At 38.4% G+C, this 17,732-nt stretch overlaps 1 protein-coding gene across 1 annotated transcript in view; it reads left to right on the top strand.

The window, feature by feature from the left end:
* COG3 (component of oligomeric golgi complex 3) overlaps positions 1-15,951 on the top strand; it is a 30,763-nt gene extending 14,812 nt beyond the window's left edge. The window contains 10 exon segments of the mRNA XM_005487327.4: positions 1,202-1,307; positions 3,201-3,325; positions 4,917-5,006; positions 6,853-6,973; positions 9,250-9,338; positions 9,438-9,572; positions 10,565-10,640; positions 12,089-12,216; positions 12,776-12,874; positions 14,064-15,951. Of these exon segments, the coding sequence (XP_005487384.2) occupies positions 1,202-1,307; positions 3,201-3,325; positions 4,917-5,006; positions 6,853-6,973; positions 9,250-9,338; positions 9,438-9,572; positions 10,565-10,640; positions 12,089-12,216; positions 12,776-12,874; positions 14,064-14,093 (999 nt within the window). The 3' untranslated portion in view covers positions 14,094-15,951.
* Positions 15,952-17,732: the final 1,781 nt, after the last annotated feature.

Raw genomic sequence — 17,732 nt, 5'->3', positions numbered from 1 at the left:
ACACAGCAGCTATCTGTCTGTCTGTCTGTCTGTCTTAGCTCTCTCTTTTCTCTACCTACCTACCTACCTACCTAAAATACATGTATTTTGCTGTGGGCTGAAAGACATTAACATTGTGTGACTGTACCTTACTGGGCTCAATTCCTGTCTATAAACAGAAAAATCACTGTGAGAAAATTACCAGTAGTGAACTCATGTTGCTGTGATGTTGTCTTTACACAATAAAAGCTTTAGATATATATATATATCTAAAGCTTTTATTGTGCTACAGTTGGTACTTCAGCTTTTTTTTTTTTTTTTATATATCCATGGGATTTTAAACCCTGAAGCTAGTGAGTCTGTTGAGTACACGCTCTTTGTACTGAAAGTTTAAGGACTAATAAGCATCTTCAGGCAAGTGATTCTCCTGTTTGGTCTGTATGAGGCCTTATTTTCTAACCAAGGTCCTATAGCCCTTCAGTTAAGGAAGAGAAAGTTCATTTAAAATTGAGAAATTATGCTGCTCTTCATATGTCCTTATAAGACTTCAGTTTTTGCCTGGCTTGAGATTCATTTTGCTACTTGATCGCTTTTAAACCTCAAATCCTTGCTATTTAGAGAGCCCTTCTGTCTTAGTAAATGAATTATTAAAATGTTAAAAGCATGGGGCAGAAATGTTTCTTGTGCTGTTCTGCTCAAATATTAATGCAGTTCTCTGCCTATTCTTGCTGCCTCTTGTTGCTTTGAGGCCGACCAAGTAGTGGAAAAGGTTGAAGTGTGGAAATGTTGAGTAATGTTAAGGGAAGGCTTTTGGTTGAACTCCCACAGGGAATAAACTGGAGAGTACTTTTGGGCCATCTGCACATGTCATTTATGGAAATAAAGCCATAAAAAATTATTTGTTTAAAATCCTGGTAAATGTTTAACTGGGTTGCCCTATTTTGAACTTTCCTTTCTAGGTGGCTTATAGGTCATTTTAGAGAGATCAGTAAAATAAGCAAAATAGAAAGAGCAGTGCTTTACACAGATACGTGTTTGTGAATATCATATTGCAATATTTCTGCCACTGTTTTGGAAACATCTGCCTATTTCTTCTAAATGTCTTTGAAACACTGGAAGTTGAGTGTAGCTGATTTCTTTTGCAATTCAGCATGCTTTTATCTGTTGTAACCAAAGCAGTATTATGTGATATTAAAATATTATTGTGTATCTTTCTTTGCAGCAAATTGCACAGAGTTTGAAAGAGGAACAGAAGAAGCTGCCATCTGAAGCTTCATTTTCAGATGTCCGGCTAGAAGATCCTGAGTCCTGCAGCTTAGTTAAATCTGGTATGAAATACATCTCATATTGTCAAATTAATGCAAAAAGCTCATGGAATGTGAACATTAACTTGAACCATCTTAGCTCATGGAATGTGAGCATTAACTTGAACCAAGTGAGAAACTTGCGTGGGTTATTTGCCTAGACAAATTCATAAGCATTTTTTAGAAGTGAACTTTGTCTCAAAGTTTAGTTTTGTGTTTTAGATGAGAAACAGCCTGATCTTGTTCTTTTGGTGCTATTTCTTTGTGCTTCAAGTACAGTCTGTTATATGAAGCAACTACTTTTGCAACCAACAGCATCTATTGTACTTTGTATAAACCTGAGATTTTGTATTCTCCTCTGAAAAGTGTCCCTGCCATCAAGATATGTACTTGAGGTTGCTTTTGTTTGTTAGCTGTGCTAAGATGGAAAGGTGATTTGGTGTGTCAGGCATGTCTCTTAAATTATAGGTATTTAAAATAATTCAGAATTTACTCCTTGACATTTTAAATATGTGACCCATGTGTCTGTAAATTACAGCAAACTGGAATAAAGTTTCATAAAATATGGCTGTTCTGATGCCAGTTGTTTGAGTGTTAGAAATTTTTAAATTACTATCGAGGATCCATGAAGAATTTCTCCTTTTATTTTATCATTGTTCAGAGTGGCACAGTGTTATTATTTACCCAGCAGCATCTTTCTTAGCTCTTTATCACTTGTTTCTTGTATTCCTTTTGATTACATGGTAGTTTCTTGCTTTTGGCTTGGAAAGTCTGCAGAGGTGTTTCTAGCTGGACTCCACAAATTCCATTGAGAATGGAGTTCATTTTACTTCACCCCAGGTGTATGGAATTTGCAAGTCCTTTAAATCTCACCTGCACTCAGGAGATGGAAGGAACCTATATGGTATAATTTGAAGATATGTGTCTGAGATAATTTGGATCATTTGTCCTTCAGAGGTGCTTCTCTCCCATTTCAGGACCTGCAGGAATAGCTGAAGTGACTAATAAATGGCCTAGAAACCTCAAACAGATATCATAAGATTTTACAGGCTTTCTAATTACTGTGACAATAAATTTATAGTTGCAAAAGGTAGAAAGATATTACTGGATTATTTCAGATGATTTCTTCACTGATCACATAAAGACAAATGCATTTTCCATCAGCAGGTGAAACTACAAGAATTTTTTTAAATGGTTGGTATTTGAAATCAGAGTTCTGGTGCTATTGACTCAGCTGTTTCCCAGCTTGATTTAAGGACAAAATGAAGACAGACCTCTGTCTGTCAGGTGTTGTGAAAATCCATTTTGAGCATACTGTGTTATTATGATGGTTACCCAGGAGGAGCATTTTTTTGTTTACAACAATCTCATGACAAAATTGGTTTTGCTGTTATTTTTACAGTTTATAAAATATGTTTAAACCCTATATTTTTGCAACTGTTCAATCCATGTAGGATTATCCCCAGCAGAAAGGAAAGAGTGAATAAATAGAATGTTTTTTCCCTTTTTTTTTCCTAAGCATTTCCTGTAATTCCATGATCTCTAACCATTTCTTTTTATTCTTTTCTTCTGTGCTATTTTTTTTCACTAACTGATAATTTCAGCTGTTTAGCGGAGTGGGAGGTATGTGTCATTGGAGACATGCCTGTAACACCAACTCATTTAAAAAGGTTGAGCTGGGCCACCCCTGAAAGCAAATTCATGTCTTTCACAGGCTTGTGCTCGATTCACGTCAGAAATCTAGTTCTGACCTGCTCAGAAGGAAAAAAAAAATAACCTGTTTGGGTAAAATAAAATGTCATATTTCTGTGTAGAGAGTATAAAATGAAATTTTATATTACAGTTGATATTACGATCTCCTTTGGTTGGAAGGACAGATGGGCAAGCTTTACATGTGTGTATTTTGCTTTTAAACAGGTTCAGCTGAATCCCTTAATCCCAGGCATCAGAGCACGATTTCACCTGCAGATCTGCATGGAATGTGGTATCCTACTGTCAGAAGGACTCTAGTGTGTCTCTCCAAACTGTACAGATGTATAGATGTATGCAAACATTTCTTTATCTAATTTTTAAGAGGAAGTTATAGCATCATGTCTAAATATTTTAATACAAACTAGGAATAGACAATTACTGGCCTCTAACCTCTTGGTCTTTCTACTGCTATCTTTATATAAAACAAGTGAACAGACAAATTTAAGCCGTCATTTCCAAGACAATTTTATATTTGTAGAATTGGAAAAATGTCACTGATTTGTACATCTGTTGCTGTTACAGAAATAATTCAGTGTCTGATGTTCAAGATACTGATCTCACTAAAGCTGAGGAGTGAATAGGACAAGAAAAAATAGAAAGTTCTGGGTCAATTACAGGGAATGATTTTATTGCTGAAATTACTGGACGAATGTCTTTGTGTGATGTGTCTGGTCTTAAAAGTGGTGACTGTGCTGCTTCCACATGTTGAAAATGTTCAGAATTTTTTTTTGTGGCACATCTCTTCATGTTCCAAAATGTAGGAACATATTTCCAAAGTTTAGGACAGTGGAAATCTTCATGTCTACCAGAAACAAAAGCAATGTTTACTTAACACATATTTTTAGACTTTCCCATTAGAATCTGTTTTGTGTTGCTCACTTAACAGCATATAAGGCTGCCAAGTCTCTGAGGAAACTAATGCAAGTGTTTTTGCTTTTCTGCATTTGTTGTATCTTTACTAGACACATTTAATGGATTTCAAAATATCTTTGATGTGTGTTACACAAAACTCCTGCCAAGATGCTATTACTAAAAAAGAAGCCGGAAAATACTAATGCTTTGTTGCTTGAAATATCAATCCCACTAAAATAGATGGATATTTGCCCTCATTTTCAGCTAGACCTTTGTAAATAAGATGATTTCTGCTTTGTTTGCAAGGCTTGTTTACAGTGTATCTGCACAGAGGTTAATTTCATTTTCCCCTGAGACGCTGTAGCAGAACTGGCACCCTTTGCCTGCACCCTGTAGATAGGGAACACATGAATGAAGTGGTGCTGGCAGGTCTGGGGCAGTCAGGGCTCTGTTGCAGTGCTGGTGGGAGTGAGCTGTGTTCCTATGGCTGGCTCAGCCGTAGGATCATATTGCTGCCACTTAAGCACTTGCTCCGTGTCCCCTGGGCTGTGGCAGCTGTCATGTTTGTTTACTAAGCTGTCACAAATGTGAGGTAATTTGAGTCTGCCCGAGGTTAAGCTCACTCCAATGATCTCGTGTCTATTGCAGGTGTAGCTTGCACGCACAGGTAGTTGCCCTGACACACAAAGAGTGTCTGGTCAGGTTACCCAGCACACACCATTCATGCTGTTGGCTCTGAAAGTGTGAGGTGTCACTGACCATGTTGCTACCCAGGTGCCAGTTCAGAGCTGCAGGGTGAGCAGGGCAGGCTTGTGTGGGTACCTGCATCCAGCCTGAGTGCAGCAAGCTTTTGTATGTGAATGCTTCATCCTCTGTCACTGCACGTAGCCAACATGTTTGTAGCTAGTTGATCTGGAGTTTTATAAGCTGGTAAACACATCGTTCACAAAGTGCAACTCTTAAAATTCTGCCTAAACTTTGCTAACACCTCTTTTGTTGATCTTTTTTCCCTTTTCCTTTTCCCTGCAGAGGGCAGTGTTTCAGGGATTATCGCAAGAGGCCTTATCTGCCTGCATCCAGTCGCTGCTGGGAGCTGCTGATTCCATCAGCAAAAACAAGGTCAGAATCTGTACTTTGGGTATGATTTCCACAGCCCCAGCCCCTTGTATATCCAAAGTCATGAAGCAGTGGTTCAGAATTCTGTTAAAATCTTAGTCAAAGCATGTTGCTCTGCCCCCAGAGACTTGGTGGATTTGCCAGTTCTTAGTTAAGGGTAATGTATTGCAGGGCAAAGATAATGATTCACATGATAGCCTGTCTGAAAAGCTGGCATACAGATCATAGCAATCATGTTTACAGGCTGCTCGAACTCATGGGAATTCAGTGAAGTGATGCCTAAAGGGAAATTTTTGCCAGAGGACTTTGTATTTATTTTCACTGCCTGTTACTCTTTTCTCTTTTTCTCTGCCTCCATTCTTTAAATTTTAAAAAATCTTTCTAACTTATGTACACTGGGAAGAAGTTTAAGTATTCTCTGCTCAGAACTGTGTATTATCAAAGGGTTTGATCTGGTGTATTGCTCAGAATTCAATGCAGATTCATCAAGTCATTTACACTTTACTGTGTTTAAGTAGTTGCAGTAAACTTTTTTTTCCTGTCACAGTTCCTTTAAATCCTGTAGTAATTTGCTGATCCCTTATAGCCAGGAAATGAATTAAAAAAGGAAAATCTTAGTAGGGTAAAATTGTTGGATTTTTATAAGCAGTAACTATTTAGTAATGAAAAAGGTTTTAGTTTTGATTAGAAGTTATCTGTTTTAAAGTGTCTCTTTTGAGCGTCCTTTAAAAAAATCTGTTAAACATAGCATCTTTAAAAAGAAATGCAAGCTACAATTCCCTTTAGCTTGAGCAGATAACTATCAGAATTCTACAGTTAAATACCAATTCCAGCACTATGTACCTGGCCAGCATTGATTTAAAAGTACTGGAGAGAATGAAACTTGTTCTGCCATGAACCCTAAATAGGTTGGCCCAGAGCTAGGATCTCTACCACTTTGTTCTTGATTCATGTTAATTTAATGTTATCTGGTAAAACTTTGCCTATAAGAATTACAAAAAACCAAAACCAGTCAACCCCAAACAACTCAAGAGGCCCTTTACACCACTCATTTTTAGTGAAATTTCTATTTGGTGAAAGTGCAGATTTAAATCTGATTTATTCATTTCTGTTTTATTTAACATTGTATCAAGGAAAGTCCTCCTCCAGCTTGCAAAAGCGAATTTGATTTCTAGAGTCTCCTCCTTTTACCTCAATGAGCCATGAACTTTAAAGATTAGAACCAGCAGGTGTTATAAAGCATGCAGTTAAAATAACAAGCAGTGCAAAATGCATCATTTAGATGGAGTGAACATGGCCTTCTTTTACTATTTGTATCTTTGCTGTACTGTTTAGAAATTAACTAAGCTTTGTGTTTAATGACATGAGAAAAATGCGTTGTAAGATCTTTGCAGAACAGCACAGTTAATCAAGATTATTACAGGAACATTGACTTTTTTTAGTCATTGTAATGATGAAAACAAATTTAGAACCTCATGTTTTTCAACTGTAAATTATGTGAATTACATGAAACTCCTCTCTCTGAAGAAGAATAAATTTGTATCTTTCAAATAGTGGATACCTTTACTTGATGAGGACATTTAGTAATATGGCTGTGTAATCTAATTCTTCTAAGAAATAGGAATAAAGTATCCCATTAAAGTAGAAGTAATGCTTCTGTAGTGCAGTGTATTAGGAGTAGTACAGAAATGGGATTTGTTGATCCCAGAGTGTAGTTAATGACATTGCAGACTAATGGAAAAACCTTGTTAAATAGTAAAACTGGAAACATTGAAACTTTGCTCCTCATTTAATTGTTTGGGTTTTTTTTTTTTTACCTGTAATGCATGTTCTTTCTCTTGTGCTGTAGACCCAGGTCGATGGACAGCTTTTCTTAATAAAACATCTTCTGATTCTTCGTGAACAAATTGCTCCTTTCCACACTGATTTCACCATTAAGGAAATTTCCCTGGACCTTAAGAAAACTAGAGGTACTAAACAGCTGCTGGCTACAGAATGGGATGGGATTGTCCTCCCTTTGTGCCAGCAAAAGTTTTGGGTTTATTTTATGTTCATTTGCAATGACCTGTATGCTTTTTCTAATCTCTTGCCTTGTTCCTAGCTTTTCTGAAAAAAAACCAAAACCATTCTCCTACTCAGGGCAACTCAAAATGTATCTAATTTATTCTTTATTTTTGTATGAAATGTGTTTGCCTGCTTTCACTGCTGACCTAACTCATTTATCCAGTCTTTTTTAAGAACGGCTAAATAATCTACATTTCTATTGCACAGAATTGTCTTTCCTCTTTTCTGACCTGTTAAAGGAATATCTTCCCTTACTGCTGCTTAGCAGGGGAATTTAACAATATGTAGTCAAGTTAGCTAGAGCAAATTAAGATCTCCTGGACCTTTCTGTGAGGTTTTTGTTTTGAGAAGGATTTCTTATTTTGCAAGATCAATGAACAGTATCGTTATTATGGTATTATGTAGCGAGCATGTCTCTTGTAAGAAAATAGAAGTAGTGGCCATGGTTATGGTTTTTGAGATTGTACTATTGTTCCCTTACAAAATTCATGAAAAAAGCTCTTAACACAAAATTGAACTGTCATGCCCTTTCCAAGTTGTAAGGATAATGGGAAAAATTATTGGAAGCATGTCGAGTTTCTCTCTTTCCATTCCAGAAGAGAGAGCTGAAGAAATAACTTCTCTTTCCTGCTAATATGCTGCACTCTTAACTCTGAGCAAGCATTTCTTACACTAACCATTTCACTTGTTGCATTTGAACATCAATGAAACCTCCTACCTGTTGAGTGGTTTCTAGTTGACTGGAGGTTAAAGGGCAAATACATCCTTTTGGTGTCTTGTCCTGGCTGACACACAAGTTTGTTCTCCATATTCATTTAATGGAATAAATTTTTGTGCCAGCCAGTGCTTTGCAGGTGGTAATGGTAAGTAATGAAAACACTTTCTTTATATTGGGTGGTGGTGGCAGTGGTGCTGAAAAGATGTATGTTGTGCTTAATTCTTACTGTGGTGTAGCATAGGCCAGTAGGGCTCTTATATTTGACATGAGTTGTAGAGGAAAAATAATATGGCTAATAGTTTTACTGTGTTTTACCAAAGTTCCTGCACACAGGTTTAAGATTTAATTTGCTATTTACAGATGAAGCGGGAGTGCTTACTGTAAAAGTCATGCTTTTGTCCAATTTCTTTGAAATAGTATAATGTTAAGGTTCATGTAGCTGAAATAGTAGGTGGGAAGGAGGACTAGCTTATAGTCTTCTAATCAATAATTTGGGAAATCTTTGGAATTTCTGAAATTTCTGGTAAAAAATTCAGAGAACAAAAATAATCTTGCTCTGTGTTCACCTTTCACTATATAGGAGTGCAGGTTCTTAGTTCAGTGCAAAATCTACAAACCTGTATATTTGGTATTCTCTCTTTATTTAATGTCTCAGGAAACACTTCTTTTACTCTTACATATTTTTCCCTCCCCCTGTTTTATACAGAGTGCAGAATTCCTTTTGAAGTGAAAAAAAAAAAAGCAGATAGATTTGTAGGATGATAAATGGCTGACAGTAGGGTAAAAAGCTATACTCTAACTAATAATTTTCTTTTTCCCAATTTGACTAGATTTCAGCGTGACAGCATCCTGTTGAGACTATAGGTGTAATTTCAGTATCTTGTGTTATTTACAGACATTGTTGCTTTTCCTTCTTGAGACTTGTGTAGAGAACATAAACATGAGTGTTTATCAACCTTGATGTTTTGTTGTTTTGTCCTAACTAAAGCAGCTAAGCACAGAAGAAAAAAGTGCCAATTAAAAGTTCTTTCATGCAGCTGTAGTTGGTTTTCCGAAGCCATGTGTGCAAAATTTTTGTTTGTAAATGCCTAAATAGCTTATGTAAGTCTTCCACTTGTAGATTACAGTAAGAAGAAAAGGAGAGCTCACACAATTGTCATGGTTATAGGACTGCAGTTAATATCAGCAACTTGTTAGTTTCTTGTAATGTATTTATCTGTTTAGACTGTGCAACTTTTAGGTACGGGTGTATCATAGGTGCCACTGAAAAGTAGTGAATTAAGCTTTGTGTGCTTCTGTGCATGTGAACTTGTGCATCCACTCTGAGCAGTGCTAGAGTCATTAATGTTGCAGTCATAGTCATTCATGCTGGGCCATTTTTATGCATAAGTGAGTGATTAGAGTTTGTAGTTCCTGGAGCTGAGTGGCATTGACTTATGGTGTGAGTGACTTTCTGATTCACAGATGCAGCATTTAAAATCCTGAATCCTAAGGCAGTTTCAAGATTTTTTAGACTGAACAGCAACAATGCCTTGATACAGTTCTTACTGGAGGTAATGTGGGCTCTTATTGTGTTAAGAAAAGTTGGGTCATTTAAATGTGTGGTGATCTCTGGCAGTTAAAAAGAAGAGAATTATTGTTCTCTGTTCAAGGGTACTCCAGAAATCAGAGAACATTATATTGACTCCAAGAAAGACGTAGATCGTCATCTGAAATCAGCTTGTGAGCAGTTTATTCAGCAGCAAACCAAACAGTTTATAGACCAGCTGGAGGAGTTCATGACAAAGGTACAAATGTATTGTATGTTTGTTAACCTAACTGAAGTGCTGGGAGGATAAGGGAATTGGTATTTAAATTGGGTATATGACAATCTGCTATGCTGTGTGATTAGCTGAAGATAATGTGCTTTCCTTTAAGTTCCAGCAGCAATTTTCCAGGCATTTTTGAGATTAATGGGGTTAAAGGAACATGTCATAGCTTGTTTTGACAAGCAACCCTTGTGTTCTTTGATCAAGAAGCTTTAATTTTTCCTTGAATTGTAACAAGTGTGTGAAGGTTGGCAGGAGCTTTTCTTTCTGTAGGAACTACTTTGATTGCATTTGTAAGCTTTCAAAAACAGTCTTGGGTCATGTGTGTTCTTGAGGGAGGATTGGATGTTGTTCAATGCATTTCTTTCTAGAACCTGCTCTAGAGGCAAGGATTTCTAGTGAGAAAACCTCTCAAGAGGATCTATTCTGAACCTTAGGTCCTGAGAATAAGTGACGTGACCTCTCAGAAACTGGGGCCACAGCATTGCATGGACTGCAGATATCCCAGCTGCTGATTTTTTAAGAATTTAGAAGATGACAGTATTAAATTTACTCATGCCTGTCATGCTGGGGTAGGGGTCAGTGGCATGCCTAAAATATAGATGGGTAACTGGTGAGATTGATAGATTGTCTGAGTGATCTCAGTGATTCATTGGGAATCTGGGGAATTTGACTAAGCTGCTTAAGGATAAGACTCTTTTGAGGTTTTGTATCCTTAGGTGCCTAAGCATCTTTGTAAATTTAATCCCATTTTGAATTTTACTTTCAAGAATTGATCACAGTTGTAATTTTGAATTGCATTACTGTCAAGCAGCTTCCCCTGTGTGTTGTTAAGTCAGGCCATAGAAGAGACAGATCAGTGGAGATTCTGTACACTGTGGTATCTCAGAGAGTTGTGCAATTTTTAGTTGGCTATTTTGTTGTGAACTCAACTGAAAGAAACATCATTTTGTTGATTTTACTTCTTTTAGGCAGCTGCTTTAAAAACAATGGCCACTCAAGGAGGTCCCAATTACAGCCTTTCACAGCAACCTTGGGCACAACCAGGTATTTACTTTGGTTTATATTCATGTTACTATTAGGAATCTGAAGAGGTGGCCAGAATAACTTGGACTGAGAGACTGATTGATTTTGAAAAATTCTACATATAAGAACTGTCTACTTTTTTCTTGCAAATCCTGGCTTCCATTTGAGCCTGTGTGCTACTTGAAATGTCTTAAGCCAGCTCTGAAAACCTGACAAACTTCAGAATATGTGTTTAATTGGTGCAGTAGATGAATGCCTTGAGTATTTCTCAAGCTGTGATTGTTCTTGCATGTAAACAGCATTTCTGCAACTGCATACAGAATGTGCTTAAGGAATTAATTAATTGTGTTATGTTAAAGCTTTAACTTGTGTAGGAAAGATTGAATCCTCACTGAAGCCCTTATTGTCTGTACATTTGGTATTTACTTTGTTTTGAGTTTTCCTGTTACCATGCAAAAATGGAATCTGGGTTTGTTTCCCTCTTTTTTAAAAATTCAAATGTGAACACTTTGTAGGAACATTTGGAGCAGTTTTAGATGTTCCTTGGTTGTTTTGCTCTTCACTTTACAAAGTTGTGCTTCTGGATGAAAAACTCTGATTATTCCAAATCATACACTGGAACCTTCTGTTGCATCATATTCTTAAGATGCAAAGCCAGCCATGTTTCTACATAATTCAGTGCTGCTCCATGGGTCAGACACTCTCAAGGGCTAACCCGAGGTTCTACTTAATATCTCCCTCTTCTTCAGGAGTTTTTAAATGTTTGTTCGGAGATAATTATGTGTATAGAAGCAAATTGAATCAGAGTTTCTGCTGTTTCCTGGAGTCATTTGTCTGGGAAGTGGGACTAAGCAGAAAATTCAGATGTGGCAGAAGTTGAGGGGGGTAAAAACCCACACAGTTTTTTTACCACCCGCTGATTTTAATTTCAGTACTTTAAAACTACAGAATGTATTTTTCTGCTGGCCTTTAGGCAATGATCTTGTAAAATCATTAAAATTCCTAGCAATAAAGAAAGAAGGTCTTGTCTGACAGAGGATTCCTGTCTGGTTAATTCAAAATCCAGATTTCTGTGCAGCCTTTCCTCTCACAAACATGGCCTATAACCAGTAAGGAGGATTTGTGATTCTGTTCTCTTAGCAGTTGCTTTTCCAGTTAGGTTTTTTGGGAGGGAGCCTATGTAGAACTTAGTTGCTATTGGAGGGCTGTGATTTCAGAAGCCTCAGGAGGATGTGGTAGCTTTCAGAAATGGGATGGGTACATTTTCTGCAGGGAATGGAAGCAGGGTCTGGCAGGCTGTGGTCCTGTGATGGGTTTGACACTGCACAGCCCAGCGCCCCCTCTCTCCCTTCCACTCAAACCTCTGGTAATGATCCGCCCCAGGAGAGTGGAGGTGAATTTCTGGAGTGTAGGTTTCAGCAAGCAAAGCTCCATTTTAGCCTGTTAAACATATTTTCTTTTACTTTCAGCAAAGATCAACGATCTAGTCTCTTCCACTTACAAGACAATAAAAACAAAGTTGCCATCAACTTTACGAAGCATGTCCTTATATTTGTCCAATAAAGATACAGAATTAATTCTGTTTAAGCCAGTCAGGGTGAGTATTGCTGCTATGTTTTCCTGTAGATGTTTCATGGTGATATCTTTAGCTTAAAAAAGCCAAATCCAAACAGTTCTACTGCTCTCACTTGTACTGTGCAACACATGGATACTACAGGGAAGTAACTGTTGCTCTTTACTGTGTACATCTTCCACTTGGCACCAAATGAGTTGCCATAAGGAAAATTAACTCTGTCCCACACCAACCAGTCGATTTTGGTCAGTTATGCATGGGCAAGAGCACCCAAGGCAGAGAAGGTGGTACAGATTGAGTGGAAAACCTGCGGTAAACAATCAGGGGAGCCAAGCTTGAGTATTAAGCTTCCAGGTTAAGTCTTTAGGACTCAGTGTTTCACTTTAGCACATCTAACTGAAGTTTTTATCTCATGGATTCCTGTAGCTGTTTTGGGGCTTGTTTTAGAAAAAATGTTCTTGGAGCTTGACTGTTTCTCTCTACCTGGTCACCTCAGTAGCTATTCCATGTACATTGTGTTTGTTCTGGTTTAAGATGGGTGTTGTGTTTTTTAATAATGATTTTTTCTTCTTTCCTTTAAAAGAATAACATTCAGCAAATGTTCCAGAAACTCCATGCTCTGTTAAAGGAAGAATTTAGTAATGAAGACCTCCAGATCATAGCTTGTCCTTCAATGGAACAGGTATATATTGAAGGTCCCTATTTTATCAGTTGCTCTTTCATGTGACTGGCTTTTATAAACATAGATTTTTTTCATTTTTTGTATTTCCAGTGTTCTGTATCATTATTTATTTCTTATCCCCCTTAATCCTGGATGATTAAACTTTGGGCTTTATCTGATCTTAAGACTCTCATCTAGGAGAGGACTTTGGTTGGGTTTTTTTAATGAATGTCTAATAGATTTTCCTAAACCAAGGTGGTGATTGATGTTGCTGGGAATTGAGTTGTACAGCACTGTAGAAGAGTCTTGCCATTTCCTGGCATTGTCTTCTTGGAAAGGTATCAAAGCCAGTGAATATGCCTTAAAAAAACTGCATTTGAGGGCAGTCTTTCCTTTGACAAATACAAAAAGCAGCAGCTTTTACATTTAGGAAGCACGAGAATGAATTATTAGAGTGCATTTGAAGTGAATTGTAGAGAGAAAATGTGCAGGTGTTTATGGAAGTGTAACCCTGCATGGTCTGTAGGCTCAGAGATAATTTGGGTTAAGAATTCCTTCTATTAGGATTCTCTGTCAGAAACCAAGTAGGCTTTTAAAAATGTCTCTTTGACCTTAGTAGTCTAGGGAATGTAGGTAGAATCTTGATTATCACAGGATTATTTAAACAGGCAATCTAGTTTATGGATTAGAGGATGTTGCCTGCAGTGTGTGTGGCCACAGGCATGTGTGATAACTGTCCTGGAGCACTGTCCTGGAGTGGGAGTGATGCACCATAAGGAGGTGAGGTTACCCTGGAGCAGATGGCTCCCTTTAATTGTTTGTCTGATGAACCTTAGGATCACTTACCCTACAAACGGAAGTGTGTGGGAAACCATACTGTAATCTATGGGAAGTACTGTGGAGGATCCCAAGTGTGTTTCAGATATTTGAGGTGAAGGGTAACATTTTTTGCCAGTGTGCCTGTTTTTTGGAATTTCTTGATGACACGTGAAGTTACTTTAGGAAGTTTATCACTGTAGTTTGTGACTGCTGAAATGAGTGGTCAGCATAGGCGTCATTTTAAAAAGCATTTGACTGGAAATTTTGGCTGTTGTTTTGTAACTGTCTTCTGATTAATGATCTTCCTAGGAATCTTGTTTAAAGGTTAAAATGTGACACATCAGTTCTAAAACTTGGCTTCCCTAACATAGGCTTTCATTTTGTCTTTCAGGTGAACTTACTCTTGTCGATGTCCAAATAGCCCAAGTGAGGCTGCTTGGAATAAGCTTCAGCCAAATGCCAGGGAGTGAAGGGAATGCAGAGACATTTGCTTGAAGTCAGCGAAGGATCCCTGTGCAGTCCGGTCTGCATCAAAACTATCCAGGCTGCTTAACCCTGTTTTAGGGAAAAAACCCCAAATGAACACGTTTCTTGATTTGGTAAAGGTCTTCCTTTTCATTGGCTTGAGCAGTGGGCAGAAGAAAGTGAAACAAAAACCCCTTTGCTGATTACTCTTATGGAAGCTCAATTACTGCCTTTTCTAGGTATTTTCAAAATTGAAAACTTTTTTTGGTTTGTTTTTTTAATGTAAAAACCAATCTTGCTTTCCCTTAATGAGTTGATATATGCAATGGAAAGTCACACTTTTAAACAGATGCTGGAAATACAGTGCAGGAAATCAAATGAGAGTAGGAATAGATATTTCTGAGAGTTGGGAGATGACCATATTGGTATGACAGTTAGACTTACGCAGGCATGCTCTGAGATTTTCTTTAACTTCTCTGAAAATCCTGGTAATCCACCACATGCTTGAAAGTAATTCAGAGGTTCTTGCTTGGGAAACCTTACTTTCCCACATGTGAAGTGTTTCTTGGAACACTGGATGGGCTGTCTTTCTTACACTCTTGTGACAGGGAGCTGTGAGGCCTGACCTGAAGTGTCATACTCTAGCCTTTCTCCATGTGAAGGGTCTCAGATCCTTGGGATTTGCAATGGAAAGCTGTGCAACATAATTTCTGTTGTTTCTGAATGAACTACGTGTTTTCAGATGCTTTACAGCACTGCTTAGCACTGAGGGTTTCAGCTATCTAATTTTAGGGCAGAGTTAGTGTTTTTGCCTTTCTCAAGATCAGATGGTGGTGTCACATTGTTTAAAGTGGGAGTCTGGAGCTTGCACAGCCTTTGTGCTGTGGAGAAAGTGCTGATCAGGGGGTGTGGGGATGCCTGAAACTGAAGAGCAAGGCTGTCAAATCTGCATTGTAAAGCGAGGATAAGTACTCGGTAACTGGTAAACAGTGCATGCTGTTGAGTGAGCATTAGTTGGACATTGGATGCTAAATGCCTGGCCCTTAATGGGATGAACACTTCAGGGTCTCTTAGTGTGTAAATCTTCATGGTGCAGCGCTGTAAAATGAAAATGTAGTGGGTTATGTGACAGATCTTTAACTTATTTATAAAGCCTATTCTGTACTTCTGAATATGAAGAAATTTCCTTGCACATTGGTGATATTTTGATTTAATTATTTTCCTGATATAAATAACAAGACTGGAGTATACGATGGTAAGACTGAAAGCTGCCGCAAGAAGTGTTACAGCAGTGGTGCTGAAATACATAAATGGTACTAATAGGACCTTACATGACTCCTTAAAATTAAGTAAAGGAACTAACTAGGAGAAAAACTTGCCCTCTCCCTTTACTTATGTAGAAACACAGTCTGTAAAATAATGTCCAGTGCATTGTAATATATGTATATTTGTTTTTTATAAGGTTTTTCAGAAGGACTGCATGGTCACTGTGCAGAGTTATGACTAATTTAATGCAGACATTGTACAGAAGAGTTGTGAAGGGTAAACCATGGCAGTAGTCGCTCTTGTGCTTGGGATCTTTTTCTCTCTTAGAGTACCCAGACAGCTCTAGGACAGCTGGTGGAAGGATTAGAAGAGCAATCAGTTTATACAGCCTGTTTGCTAAATGAACATTTGTTTAAACATGTACAGTTTCAGATATTTACGTTTACAAATAGTGTAAATAGTTTCAAAAGATTAATTTAAGATGCTTTATATTATCTGACTAGAAACTTGCTGTTTTTAATTTTTTTAAATAAAAATGTTGCCTCCTATTTTGGTCCAAGAGTAAAGCTTTATTCTGTATCCTGAGGCTTGTCTGTCAAGATAACTGCAATACAGAGACAATAAACATCCTAATAAGCACAGGTTGTGCATTGCTGAGAAGTGTTCTTTTTTTAGCAGTAAGAGAATTGAGTTTATTTGACACAGATATACCTGAGTGCTGAATGTACAGCTAATTGTTAAATATATGCCTCTTTATGGTTACAATAAAAGTAAATTTGTATTTTCTTTACTGACAAGCAGTCTTGTGTGACTAAATGGTCCCTTTCCTTGCAGTTTTGTTTGAAGGAAGAAACCACAACTGTGAACCACAACTGTAATACAAGAACATATTTTAGCTAAGTTGGCTTTTACTAAGAGAGCTTGGGAGCTGGTGGCAGAAAAATGTGTCACTGTGTTTGATGACTGTTCCTGCCTGCTTACTCACAGACTCATCTACCCAGAGTTCCTCATTACCCTGTGGTGCTCTTCTGGCCCTTGGTGGTGTGAAACACATCATGCAGAAGCTTGTGGTTTGTCCCCTGTTATGTCAGCATGAAGCTTCCCTTCACCCTCTGGCTTTCACAGTGTCATTTGAATGGAACTATCCAAGTAAAAGCTCTCCATCCCTGTGGAATTCAATTTGTGTCTGAGAGGTGTGGGGCAGTGATGTGTGACTAGAGCTTCCTGGTCACTTGGAGGCTCCTCTAGGGGTCTGGCCCTTTGGATTGCATCCAAATGAGATTAATGCCTGGGCAGCTTTTGGACAACAGTGATGCCTGCAGCAAAATCTTACACTGTGCCATGTGTTTTCCAAGCAAAACCTAGTAGTTCTTTTCTCAAACTTCATATTTGGTATTGACAAAGTGATGTGGGTGTGAAAAGAGGGAAAGGTCTGTGCTGCTGAAGAAAATCCTGGTGACTACAGAGACCCAGTTCTGTCCACAAATGCTGTTTTCTCCCACTCCTGTGCATTTTCATCCCCATTGAGCCCTAAAAGCAAGCAAATATCTGGAGTGCGTCAGGTCTTTTATATCAAAGACCTAAATAGCACAAAAGGAAAAAAGAATCAGCTGGTTCCTTTCAGTGGTGGCCAACTGTGCCACTAAGCCATGGGCATTGCCATCAGTTGGAGCTGGAAACCCACGCCTGGAGCACCTTGTGTTCCCTCTCTTGGATTGCCCCTGGTCCCTGTGCCCAGGCTGCTCTCTGCCATCCCCTCTGCACCAGCCCAGGTGTCTGGCTGAGAGCCAAAGCAAGCTGGTTGGGCACACTTGGCACAGCCAGTTCCCAATTTTCCAGTTCCTCAGCTGCAGTGTGGAAGCCATGTGCTTCAAGGCACTGTGCTTTTAGTGTGTAACCCTGCTGGTCACACTGGGCTCCACCACGTGCTGTCAGCTGAGGCAAACCTGCTTACAAGGACTTGGTGCACAGATGGGCATTGCGAGCTTGAAGAAAGGAGCTTTGTTTCCGTTGCAAAGTGACTGTCACCACCCTGATAAGGGAACAGTTGGTCTGAAATGCTGATGTGACTGCTTGCTGTGAGCACTAATTTCTTGTGTTTCAGTATTTCATGCAGGTAGGAGATAACAAAATGCAGAGTGATATCACTGAGAAAGAGATTGCCAAAAGTATTGCAACACTGATTATTGCAGAGCAGGCTCATGAGCTGAATGTTTTCAGACTGAAGGAGGAGCTCCTCTTTGCTTTCTGGCCAGCCAAGTGGGTGACTTTCTCTGGATCTTTCAGCTGCAAAGAGAGCCCGTGCAGAGTGAAGGATGTTAGTGCTAAA

The sequence above is a fragment of the Zonotrichia albicollis genome, chromosome 2 (genome assembly GCF_047830755.1).
Source record: "Zonotrichia albicollis isolate bZonAlb1 chromosome 2, bZonAlb1.hap1, whole genome shotgun sequence".
NCBI classification, from domain to species: Eukaryota; Metazoa; Chordata; class Aves; order Passeriformes; family Passerellidae; genus Zonotrichia; species Zonotrichia albicollis.
Note: the sequence above shows the minus strand (reverse complement) of the source record. Positions and strands in the feature narration are given on the sequence as shown.